The 13,523-nt window shown below is 41.8% G+C and overlaps 1 protein-coding gene across 4 annotated transcripts in view; it reads left to right on the top strand.

Annotated features, from left to right (window-relative positions):
- Positions 1-13,523, top strand: part of MAP3K15 (mitogen-activated protein kinase kinase kinase 15) — a 135,764-nt gene that overhangs the window by 106,570 nt on the left and 15,671 nt on the right. For all 4 annotated transcript variants that reach the window (XM_084618277.1, XM_084618276.1, XM_084618279.1 and 1 more), the window contains 4 exons: positions 2,837-2,994; positions 7,630-7,813; positions 10,572-10,749; positions 11,532-11,706. In XM_084618277.1, the coding sequence (XP_084474403.1) occupies positions 2,837-2,994; positions 7,630-7,813; positions 10,572-10,749; positions 11,532-11,706 (695 nt within the window). The remainder of the gene's footprint in view (positions 1-2,836; positions 2,995-7,629; positions 7,814-10,571; positions 10,750-11,531; positions 11,707-13,523) is intronic.

Raw genomic sequence — 13,523 nt, 5'->3', positions numbered from 1 at the left:
AGATTGCAAGATCCGGGCCTTATTTTATTAACAGGTAGAATTGTAAACACTTGTGTGCTTTAGCACTGCAATTCAGTATTCCAAGAATACCATTTTTGTTGTGTTATTCTTGTACTGATTGCTTGCTGATTTTGTTGTAATACTAATCAGCTAAAAAATGCAAAACCTAAGTGCTATCTAAAACCAAAAAACCCATATACAAACTGCATTTTATACTAAAACACTTCAGCTTTTGCAATCAACATATAATTGAATTTCTTTCATGAAGGTAAACCTTTTCATTTAAAAATGTTGTGACTTTTAAAAATTTTCATTTACATTTCCCAAGGTTTTAGTTTTTCACCCTTTTCTTATTATGTTGTTACTTTCTTTTTGACTGCCCCCGCCACTAGCATAACTCCGATGTGTGGTGTTTAGGCATTTGTTTCTAGTGGTATTATGAGACTTTTATGTTTTAAATGATTTATGTTGTTTTGCACCTATAAACAAACTGATCTTTTGATTAAGTATAACTTCCTGGAATATATAATTATTACAAAAATCTCTGAGATGGGTAGCTATTTGAGTATGGTAAGTAAGCTGATGATGCCTTTTTTTTTTTTAATTATTGGTATTATATAATTTTGTAAACCTATTTCTTAACTAACTAATCCAAAATTAATTTATTAACGTTCCAGGCAAAGCCTTTTCACTGTTGACACTAGCATCTCTTGTAGCCCAGAGGAAACTGTATAATATGTGTTCCTCTTTCATGAGAGTTTATAGAGCTCTTCATATGTTTTGTACATGTAATATTACAAGTCTGTTAAGCCTATATCTTACTCAATAACTTTTGATGATTTACAGTTACTAAGACCCCTCACTGAGTTCTGCTTCCTCAATTTATTTCTGCTTGAGCAGCCAACTACACTTATGAAGTTAGTTATGAAGTTAGGGAAGTTTAGCTTTCAGACTTCTTTTTCCTTGAAGCAATGAGAATGTGCCTGTACTGTATTATGGACCTGGAAACTGAAAATGACACTCTTCCATAGTGGCGAAGAAAACATACCACCCTAAAAAAAATCTTTCTTTGCATTAATTTATATCTGATAACAGAAGCATTCTTTAAAGTGTATGAAACTACATCTTATCATCATCAGTAATCATCAAACACATGTGCAGCCCAGCCCAGTCCCCCCCTCTGGATGGAACTCAGTCCATTATGATTGCATCCATCTGCTGAATGCCACGTGCTTCCTAAGTGCCCTGGGTCTTGATAGTGAATGGTCACTGTTCCTAACTTAGGGTCTTTCACATGCACTCTCAGGTGCCGAACCAGTGTCTGATCCTCCTTGGGCAGCAGGACCTTTCAATTAACTGCCCAGACCCTAGAACCAGCATCACAGCCCTCCCAAGCACTCCATTGCTTAGACATGTTTCCCCTGGCTGTGCGAGCTCTGATTTCCTAGTTAATCCCTTTAGGGACAATGTGGCAGTAAAGCAATGAATACAGGTTTAGCAAACGAATTTCTTAACCAAAGTTACATTTACTCTTAACAAAGCACAACACAGTTACAGATCCATGGAAAACAACAAAACCCTAAACATAACTCCCTGGTCTGATCTCACCCCATCTGAAAGCTCTAGTTCTGGTCAGTATCCTTTGGCAAGGCAAGCCTGCCCCCCCACCCCCCCGCCTTTTCTTCCTCTCTCCAGCACAGCCTTCTGGTGTTGGATGGCCCCCTTCTTCAGAGAAGCAGCCTCCATAAATAAAGTCTCCCGTCTTTAGTCAGATGGTCAGGCAGAGAAATTGCATGCTCTCCCAGCTAGGTTTCTGTGTATGAAGTCCATTCAAAGTCACAGGTCCTGCTAGTAGAAAACCAATTGCTCCAGCAGGGAAGAGTCATTCCATGTTAATGGTCCTTGATGGCTCTCTCATTATTAGCCTCTTCAAGGTGTCGGACCCTCTAACATGAGCACACAGCATCTACAAGACACTTCCTTTGTCAAGATTTCATCACTACCTGATGTCTGAACCCGCCATGGAGAATACAATACAGACCAAACGTCACAGTGAAGGTTACAGTCACTGGTATTCTCAAAACAAATGGGAATCCCCAAAAATGTGGAGTTCACAATTTGATGCAGACATTCACCCAGTTTGTGTCACACTTCTGACACTTGCCTCCACGAGGCTGTTTCTTTTGCTTTCTTTTACTCCGGCCCTGATATTTCATTTGTAATCTAGGACACTTTTTTCCTCTTTCCGGGAGCTTTATCTCTTTTCCAGATCTCATCTCTCTAGCCCTACCTCTTTCCATCTCGCTCCCTCTTCAAGATTTCTCATTCAGCTCCTGATCCTCTTCTACTAAGCCTCACCCTCTCTCCATGGACTAGCTCATTTCGTTATTGCTGATGTTCGTCTGCTCTGTATTCCCACCAGAGGCTGTGAATACAGCAAAAAAGTATTCCCTCAAAGAAAACCTGTCAACTAGTTGGCTGCTCTCTCTTTTTATTCACATATCTTTCCAATTCATCATTTGCAGAAATGGAGGTAGGTTTAGCTTAAATAAGGCAAGGGAGAGCTTTCAGATTGTACAGTAAATATATTTTCTCCCACCTGAAGTCCTTCATGTGAGGGGAAGAACTAAGAGTTTGTATAGAAAAGACCTGGGAAAATACAATCTTATGACTTAGTGTTGGTGGTGGAGTTTGACTTAGAGGGCTCACCTTTCACTCCTACAAGCCGCGTCTGAAGTGACAACCTGCAAGGGATTTAATGATATGGTGTATTGGTTTGATTGATAAGAAAAACAAATATGTGACTTGTGTTCTTCCTTTTTTGTCTTTTATTCAGGTACTTTGCAGTATATGGCTCCAGAGATTATAGATAAGGGGCCTAGAGGACATGGGGCACCAGCTGATATCTGGTCACTGGGTTGTACTATCATTGAAATGGCAACAGGAAAACCTCCATTTCATGAGCTGGGGGAGCCGCAAGCAGCAATGTTTAAAGTAAGAATTGTTTTATTTGCTGGATGGTTTGTGAACCTTGAAATAGTACCTGTTAATTAAATTTTCATATAGTTAATATTTACAAGTTAAACATTCTGGGCAATTTAATCTACACTGACATTGTAATTACCTGCCTTTATTGTTATATGAGTTGCTCTGCACTGGGTCAACTTCCAAACTGTGATCTCCTTGTACATGTGAATGATCCCATTTGCTTCAAGATGCATCACTCAGGGAAGTGCTGTTTCCATTGGGCAGGAAACAGGTCAGGACTCAATGTGCTGAGAAATGAGTGAGGATTTCTGAAAATTGCTCTTCCTGATCCCACCTTTCACTCCCCATGTTCCTCCAATCCTCTCGTCATCACCCTTTTCTACTCTTCACTCTATGCCTTCTTTCTTGGCACTGCAGAGAGTCCTGCAATTATTACCTGACAAATGCTCTCTCTGCTCCTTCAGATCTGTCCTTAAAAGCCTCCCTTCCAGAAAATCTATCTTGTCTTTCTAATGCTCCCATCCTGTTGGATGCCAAGAACCACCTGGGAGATACTGAGCACTTTCAGCTCCTAGTAATTTCCATGGGAGTTGAGGGTGTGCTGCCCCTCACAGCATCATTCCCTTAGATTGCAGGGTCTTTGGACTAGGGATGTGTCTTGCTCTGTTTGGTAAAGTGATGCACACACTGGTGGTGCTATATGCCTGGTCAGGAATAAAGAGACATAGAAAAGTGCTTTTAACTAACTTCTAAAATAAACTTTTATATCAGATCTATTTTTGTTCACTTTTTGTTCTGAATGCCAGTTACGGCACTTTCCAAGATGTGTATGATCTAAGTAATAAGATAGGAGGGCTGTGAGTCAGGAATCTATTCCTGGCTCTGCCACTGGCTTCCTGGAACAAGACACTTAACTTCTCATTATGCCTCGGTTTCCCCACCCATGCATTAAGGGAAATATCATCCACCTAACCAGGTAAAGCATGGCTTAATTCATTAATATTTGTAAAGTGCTTTGTGACCTTTTGGTAAATGTCACTGTGCAAATAGTGTTATAATTATCACTAGAGCTGTCACAATAAAATCAAATATCAACCATTAGAGACGGTAAATTAGGCTCCAGTCCAGCAAAGCACTTAAGCACATGCATCATTTTAAGCACGAGTAGTCCCATTGAGCTCAAAAGAAAAAGAAATGGAAGAGTGAGGAATTTATAATAGTCTTTTGGTTACATAGTTTGGTTTATTAAATTGTCTGATTGATCCATGAACAGCAAAAGCGATTTCCATGTCATTGTAAATGTCCCTTGTGGTCAGTTTCTGTTAGCAGACACCTTTTCTAGTCTCTGGCCCTTTGTAGGACTGTTCTCTGCATGAGAAGGGAGATGTATCTTTTCTTTAAGACGTGCTTTTGAGCTGTTAAAATATGGAACAATATTTTCAAAGTTCTGGATGCCCTGGTGGGCTTTGCACAAGTTCACAGAATGACTAGTGTGGGAGGCAAGCAGGGCCTTGCATGTTCCCTGATTTGCAATTGTGGAGTTTGCACAGATTTTGCCTTTTGCCACAAAATGGTATTTCTGAATCTCCTTTAATATTTAATGTTCCTTTATTTTTTTTAAGTTAAGTTTCTTGCCCTTCTGTTTGTGACCACAACCTTGGAAAAATGAACAGGGCATAAGCTAATTGCTGTCTGAGTTGGCCAAGAGTCTGAAACGGTAACTGTGAGAGGTGTAAACTGTCCCTTTCATCTCACTCAGGGCCCCGTGCACACCATGATTCTTTGGCCATGGAATTTGGCATTTTTCAAAGAATACCACCTAATTTAGCATTTTAATAATTCATTACAATATTTTATTGCATGCGTATCTTTTGTTTTCCGTCTCCCTCCCCACTGGGACCTGACTGCAGTTATGTCTTGCTTGGCATCTTTCCCCAAAAGGGGAACAAACCAATAGGACTATGGTGCATGGTCTCCTTGCTGTTCTGTGGCACCAGTCAGGAAGAGGGTCAGATTCCAGTGTGCAGCCAGGAAGCTGGCAGCGCAGGCTAGGTAGATGGGCGGCCTAAGAGAAAAAAACAGCAAGTAGCCCAGGTCTGGAGAGCTGAGAAGATGAACCCCGGAAGCTGAGGCTGGAGAAGGGGAAGCTGGGGCAGGAGCTGGGGCAGGAGAAGAGGATTCTGATTTGAACTGCATAGGCAGCATTGTAACTGCTAAGGCCTATAGAGCTGGGCCGTCCGGAGAACACCGTGAAAAAGCCCATCGTTGGTCCAGCAGTAATCGTTGCTGAAAGTAATCATTGACCAATCGTACATCACGGAGTGTTTTCACCTGTGAGTCAGAGTTGTGTGTATGTTTGGGGGTGGGAGGGATGGGAACAAAGGGTATTTCATGGAGGTACAATAACCTAACATTGCCACAGAATGTAGGGGTGCTTACTGCCAACTTTGGTTCCATAGTGCTGTGGAGAACACAGGGCCCTGGAGACAGGGGAGCATCTAGCTGTATAATAGTACTGATGAAGCTCCCATGTGGCTCTAGAAGAGTTTGAGTAAGGTTGGCTGAATGATTTGGGGAGATATATTCAGACTTGAACTAGCACCACTAGGCTTCACTGAACAGTGGTGTATTTTGGCTTGGTAAAGTGATCTGTGATATAGTGGTATAGTGATCTGGTGACATCTGTGCCATAATGTGGTCTGCTTGTTTTACTGCCCCAGAGGAAGCTGCATTGTGAGAGCCCATTCCTAGAATGCATGTAGCAGGAGAGGGTCAAGGGTTGATGGGTCAAGAAGAATCCCACAATGTGAGGATCCGTTATCAGAGCACAGGAGAGAAATGCTTCCCCATGCAGTTGGCTTCTTTTGCCATCTGTGCTGCCCGGGAATGTAAATTATACAAAGCTGACAGTAAGAGACAATAACTATTTATTACTTAGTAAAGCACTGTATTTGGTGTGCATGGTGCTTTACAAATCAAATAGAGATGGTCCCTCAGACAGGTTAATTGAAGTGCAGAGAGACCAGGTGGCCTGCTGGTCGCATAGTGAGTAGTAGCAGAGCTTAGAACAGCTATATGCCTATTAATTTGCTGCTTGGAATCTTACACTGCACAGGAAATATTAGGTCTGGCTTTTAAAGGCATAGTTTTGGATGTGCATGGAGACGTAGCTTGGAAGTGGTTAATGCATTGACATTTTATACCCTGCACTAAAATTCTAATACAGGCTCTGCTGTTCAGCATTTTGGCTTCAGCCTGTATTGCGAGTAGACCTTACTGGATCTCACAAAGCTAAATTGCTATTGTAAATGTATAATAGTGCCACAGTGCATTAATAGTTATCTAATGTGATTATTCAGACAACTCTTTATTTTAGCAAGCTGCTGCCACTTGTTTAACCACTTAGCTACTATCTGCCTTGTGGCCAGCATAATTTTCAGGCTTCTGGTACTTGGTCTCCAGAGTCTATTTTACATAAATATGTCGAGGCTGAAAAGAATAATTTTGCCAGATGTATACTGCATGTGCAGAATGTGTGGCACACATCTGGTGTAAAGGGTACACCTACACTGCAAAGAAACCCCCCTGCAGCAACGAGTATCAGAACTTGGGTCAGCTACTCTGATCTCCTGCCATGGGGCTAAAAACAGTAGTGTGGACGTTCAAACTCAGGCTTCAGACCTGGCGAGGGGGTTGAGGCTCAGTCTCAGGGTTCTGCCCTCGCCTGAACGTCCACACTGCTGTTTTTAGCCCCACTAGAGATTTGCTGCTGTGGGTTGCTTGGTTTGTGTGCATTGTAGACATACCCAAAAATAGTTATGTAAAATCAGCCCTGGGGATTAAAAATGGGTAGCTCAAGCTGATGCATGCAGAGGGCAATATCAAGTTACTATCCAGTGATGTTTTGAAATAAATATCTGTCCAATCACATGATCCAAATGTGGGATTACGTTAACCCTTTGAACATTGCGTAATTTCCAGTTGGCTGCCATTGAAGGGCTAAGAAAGACACGGGGTCTCAGCACTGGGTACAATGAGTGTATCTGGCAGCCGGGGACTGGGTGTTCGCCCTTTGTGCTGAGAGTGAGCACTGGGTAGTTTGGCATCTGCAAAGCGGGACAGGTCTGGGCACCAGACAGAGGGAATGGGCAATGAAGGGACTCAGCATTAGGGCTGGAAGTTGGTTTTGGTGTTTGGGGGGAAGTGTACTGAGGGGGTTCAGAGGGTACTGGGAGGGAGGCGCTGGCTGGCATATAGAATAGAAGGGCTTGGCGGTTAATAGTGTGGCTAGAGTCTGGAGCACTTGTGGTGAGTATGGTCAGGCCTAGGGGTTGCATGAGGCTTAGATAGTTGGACATGTCCATGTCTTGACATTTGAGTTGGGCTGGTGTAACCAGTTATGATACACATCTGCAGGGTTAAACATTTGCAGTAGAAATACAGCCAAATCCCCTACTGGCATAAATGGAGCCCTGTTGATGTTCCACTGACTTCAATGGACTTCTGCATTGCAGCTGTCAAACCCTCCATCTGCCGTCAATAGAGCTATGCCAGTTTACACCAAGTGAGGAGCTAGCTAATGGCCCTTTTGCAGCTGTTCATTTGAGGCCAAATAATTTTCTGTCCATATTTTACTTACAGGTTGGGATGTTTAAAATTCATCCTGAAATCCCAGAATCACTATCGGCTGAAGCAAGGGCCTTTATTTTGCTCTGCTTTGAACCTGATCCGAATAAGCGTGTCACAGCATCTGATTTACTCAAAGACCCCTTCTTAAAGCAGGTGAACAAGGGCAAGAAAAACAGAATTGCATTCAAGCCTTTAGGTAAGGAATTATCAGCCAAGTACAAGTCAACATCATTAAGTGTTACATAAAAAGATTTGAATCATTAGCCAATTCCTCCCTGTTATTCAGGATGTTGAACAAACCAAGAAATCAACTGGAGTTAAACTGTAGAAAGTACCTTGTGATTTATATTTATATCTTGTTTTGCCTTGTGAAAAACTCCCCACTGGCCAAATGAATAAACCATTTATAATAAAATAAAAGTTCATTTGGCCAAGATTTTCGCAAGTTACTTAAACTTTTGGGTGCCAACCGAGAGTCACCTCAAAGAGGGCTAATATTCAGAAGATTGGTGCTCAGCACTTTCTGAAAATCAGGTCCCTTTTAAGATGCGTCAGATGGGTTAAGGGAACCCACATTTTAAGATACCCAAAGCACTAATCAGTTTTGAAAATCTTGGCCATGCACCTTCATGTTTTGTGTTCAATTTATACATATTGGACAGGATTTTCAAACATTGGTGCTGTCACTGTGCCTCAATGGTTCACAGAATACCAGATTCAGGACAAACCCCTGAGAAATAGGGGCAGACTCACCCCACGCTGGTGGTTATTCTATCATTAGATATACCAAGCCAATAACAAAAATAAACTTCTTATCCAGCGTGGTGGGACAGAAGTCAAAAATGCAAACTCCATATGCATTCCAGCCCTTATTTCACCACCCAGACACTAGACTTAGTGATGATTTGTTATTGAGAACCAATTTCATGAAACAAAGGGGTCTTCTGATCTCAAGAGATCAGCCACACAGCCAGGTCAATATATAACTCAATATATATACTCAGTAATCAGGCTGCTGCTAATCCTTTAGTAACTAAAATCTAAAAGTTTGTTAATAAGAAAAGAAGAAGAGAGTTAAAATGGTTAATAGATCATATACATAGAGTCATTGCAAAGTTCTTATATCGGGTTTGTAGCAGTGATGTTATAGACTGCTAGCTTGTAAAGTCTCTCTGGTAACTTACAAAAGATTGGGAGGTCCTCAGTCCGTAGTCAATATGCTCATTTTAGTTGTAAATCCATAGTCCAGAGAATCAGAGCAGGAAAAAGGCAACATGGAGCTATTTCAGGGGTCTTTTATATCCTCTGCCATCTGCTTAGAATTTTACTGTCCCAAACAAAGCTCACAGCACAGTTTGTGGAAAATTATTGGCACAAGGTGGAGTCCAGGGTCATGTGAGTATGTCACATGCCCTTACATGGCTTGATAATTCCAAGGGGTAGCCATTGGCCTCTTGGAAATGGCGGAGTCAGCAGGACGAGCCATCTGGGCACAATGAGTTTATTCTATGGCCCATTGTGAGAGTGAAGTGTCCTTAATGGGCAACCAAGCTTGAAAAGTCCCTTCATAATGTGTTGGCTAGACTGGATGTAAACTACCTTGTGGGTGTTACCTCAGGAAGAAATACAATGGTGATACCAGTACATAACCAATATTCATAACTTTGGATGCAAAAATGATACATGCATATATACAGGATAATCATCTTTAGCAAATTATAACTTTTCCATTGACACCTTACATGATATATTTTGGACAAGTTTTGTTGCAGTTGTTTAACAGTGGCAATATTAATGATAAACATGGTCATATTTCAGTCATACAGCATCACAAGTGCCTAATGTGGAATATCAATATTTTGGCACCTAGTGGCCTAATTTTCCAGTTACTGCTGTTTCTACTGAAAATCTGGCCACTTTATTAGCAGGATGAATAGTGAGCCTGAACTTTGACCTGCTGAAGAGCCCCATTTGTATCTGAGAAAACTACCCATACAAATATCACAGAATGCAAACTGGAAAAGTTATTTTCTTCCTCAGCTCACCTGTTCTCATCCTCTTACCCACCCCACACCAGGAAAGGTCTGCAGGTGCCTTCTTCCCACACTAGGAACTGCTCCATGCCGAGCAACCTTGCTTCCTTTCCTTTTGCTGCAAGTGGCGGTTCCTTGTCTGACCAATATTGGGTGGCCCCAGCTTTTCCTAATATGACCACAGGCAACTTCCTGATGTGGCAAGTGGACGTGGGCCTACCCAGTAAACACAGGACTGTGAAGAGCCAGAAGTTGACATGTGTTTTTATTTTGGTGGCAATTTAAACTCCTATTTGAAGATTAACTGTGTCCTAATGACTATGCCAGAATTTTACACCCAACCCTCCCTTACAAAATATCAACAGTTTGCGATGGTGGAGACAAACACTCAGAAACTTGTATGGCCTTTTAGCCTCCTAGCCTAAATATGTACTCCCAGCCTGCAACACCCCTCCTGCATCGTATTTTAGTAAATGGGCCTGTAGGGCGATAGCGGGCACCCAACTACTCATTTATTTTTTTTCTCGCTTCTGGATGAAATGGGAGGGATTGTAAGAGGCCTCTTGGCTTGTCCTGAAGGAGATAACAGAAGGCAGGGGATGCAAGAGAGGCAGATAGCTAGGAGGCCAGTGAGAGATCAAATCTTGGTCCCATAGTCGTGGCCTTGGCTGGGGAAATGGGATGCACTTGGTGTTAGTTATGTCATAGGAGGAAAATATTAATTAGCTAAAAATGCTGATTCATTATATTCACAATGACCAACCCTGCAGAATTACCTCTAAGTACCTTGCCAAATGAGCAAATTATAGCGTTCAGTGTTTTGGAGTTCTGTGGTTTGAAAAGCACTGCCCTCTCTTACAGTTGTGTGATATACTTTATTAAATGATGGGTGTGGTTTGCTTGTTTGTGGTCTCTTGCTAGATTATAATCGTAGTGTGTCCCTCCCACTGCCAGTCCATGGGGAACAGGCTGGCAGTAGCAGCAGTGAACATGGCTCTGTCTCGCCAGATTCGGATGTACAGCATGATATGTTCTTTGACAAGACAAAGCAATCTGTTTCGGAGAACCCAACGAAGCATCCCATTTCCCACTTATTAAGGTAAAGCTGTCTAATTGCTTCTGGCGTGACCTACACAAAGCTTATGCAGGTTAGAGTCACATCACATTTTGTCCAAGGCAATTTGAGCATGTAATGAATAGATAACAGATGTATTCAACAATTAAATCAGTTGCTTAATCAAAATGTCAGTTGATTTAAATATTGATTATATTTAACTGATTCATGGAGATTTCCCCCAAATGTCTCCAAGTATTATGCCAGTTTATAACAGCAGATAAAGCATGGGGCACATGAGGGCTCCATAGACATTGGAGTCAGTGGCAGTCTTTCTGTTGATTTCAGCAGGATTTGGTTCAGGCCCTTGAACAGTAATTGCAAGTGTTCCCTCTATTTAAATACACATTAAGAAGCCTGGGAAGAAAATAGTGTCCTGATCAGAGGAGAACATGAAACATGACGCCTTCAGATACATTTGTTGCAAAGTGTGCTCAGAATGAAATTCATGGTTATGCTCATTCTGTTTTATTTTCACTGCTTGTTATTGATTGACTTGGTGCAGCCTAAAGGGCCAGACTAAGCTGAAGTAAATTGGTGTAGTTCCATTGACTTCAGGGGTGCTAGATGAATTTTACCAGCTGAGGATCTGAACCGTCTTCAACAATGATTCTGAAACGAAAATTGCAGTGACAGTGAAATAAGATGAGATTAGTACTAGTTATTATTTATTCATCTATGTAAATATCCCTACCCACTTCCAACTGTGATTTGTTTTTTCTAATGCTTAGTTATGTCTTCTACATCTTCTCTTGTCTCTGCTCCAGTGTTCCTGATGAGAATTCTGCCTTAGAGGATCGGAGTGCTTCTCCTTCCCTTGAGGATAGAGATTCTGGTCTCTTTCTGCTAAGGAAGGACAGTGAACGCCGGGCAATTCTCTATAAAATTCTTAAAGAGGAACAAAATAAAGTTGCTTCAAACTTACAGGAGTGTCTTGCACAGGTAATATTTTAATGCTGCTTTTCGTGTTTAAAAAGGAAAATTAAAAATCCAGTAGTATGTAGCATTCCTCTTTTATGACAGATGAGAGAGGGTACTTGTAGATTTTACTATTCACAGCAACTCATCCTTCCACATTCCAGGTTTATACTGTACCCCTTTTCAGTGGTCACTGGCTGGTAGTCGCATCTGATTTTTTAACTTTCTGTTTCTTTACTGTCTTCCTCCGGGAAGAGATTTCTGTAATGGAATGCTAAACTGTATTATAGCATGTGTCACATGCCTTACTTGAGTGTGTAACAGCTATAGGTGGCAGTGCATTTAAAGATCTTCTAGAGTGCACTTCTCTCGTACTCTCTCTGTGATGGTAGCTCTGTAGCCAGTCCATATCTGGTACAGGACCCTGACCTGATAGTAGCAGTCTGAAACCTGTTATGTACAGGGAGTACATGACATGGTATCAGAAGTGATTTCCATTACAATTACTTTATACATTTAAACACAAGAGGAACTTAGGCAGGCAGAATGTAATTATCCAAACTGGAAACTGGCCAGGAAACTGGGGGTTATGACTTTACTTGTATGAGAAGCACATATACATTGTAGTGGGGTGTTGGTTCAGTGATCAACCAAAGGGAAGAGCACCACCTTCTGAATCATCAACATATAAACCCCAGCTAATCAAGTGTGTAGGGAAGTACTTGAACAACCAAAGGTAAAAATGCCTTTCTCTCAGGGACAAAATCTTCTTGAGTAGCCAGGCTGTGTGAACTGGTGATCTCTGCAGGTGTTGGAGGGAAAGAGTCCATTCCTCAGGCCCCAGTGAGTATGTCTACACTGCAAATACAAACCCGCAGCTGGCCTGTGTCAGCTGCCTTGGGGTAAGGGGCTTGGTCTAAGGGGGATCCCAGAGCTCGAGCTGCAGCCTGAAACCAAACATCTACACCGCAATTAAACCGCCCATTAGCCCGAACGTGAGTCAGCTGGCCCGAGCCAGCTGCAGGTTTTTAATTGCAGTGTAGACATACCCATTGTGAGTGATAAGTCATTATGTTGTGCCCCTGCTCAATGGAGAACAATGGGTGTAGAGGTAGTTCCACCGGCACCTCCACCTCCCCCCGTTCCCTCCCCACAAGCCTGGCTTGCAGAACAGAAGGCCTGGAGCGTGCCCTAAGTGTGCTGAGTCAAGTAGGCTTCCAAAAGAACGGCAACAGTCCGAATGTATTTGAGGACCTTCACACCTACAGAGATAGGGGCAGGAATTTCCTTTTAGTGCGGAAAATCTCCAATACTCTAAGAGCTTGTGTGGTTGCATAAGTGTAAATTAATTCGAGCTGGATGAGAAATTAAACCAATTCTGATAAAAAAAAAATTAGACATTTTTGGGGCTTTTTTTGGTGGTTTTCAAGTGAAATTTTTGCTGGAAACACTCCAAGTATGTTGAACTCCTAACATAGTCAGCAGGTGGGTTCTTTACATACTTTTTGTATTCAGTATCAGTGCAATTAATCTGCAAGCAAGAAAACAGAAGTAAAATTTATCATCATCGGATAGAAATGAAAATGTTTGTCTCTAGTACGTTTTTGTCCTATATAAACCTCTCCCACCCAGAAATGATGGTGAATGAATTGGTTTAAAGTTCTGCTTTCTATTGGATCCTGAAAGTGTAGGACATCTTTGAAAACTACCATCTTAATTTCACTGGTCAATGCAGCTCTTCTTATTCATCTACATTTTCTCTGACACTTAACAATCTAAATTCTATTAGAGAAGCACAGACTAAGTCCAGGTAAAATGCTGAGTGGTGTCATGCCAGTGCA

This window comes from Lepidochelys olivacea (genome assembly GCF_965140295.1).
Source record: "Lepidochelys olivacea isolate rLepOli2 genome assembly, chromosome: 1".
NCBI classification, from domain to species: Eukaryota; Metazoa; Chordata; order Testudines; family Cheloniidae; genus Lepidochelys; species Lepidochelys olivacea.
Note: the sequence above shows the minus strand (reverse complement) of the source record. Positions and strands in the feature narration are given on the sequence as shown.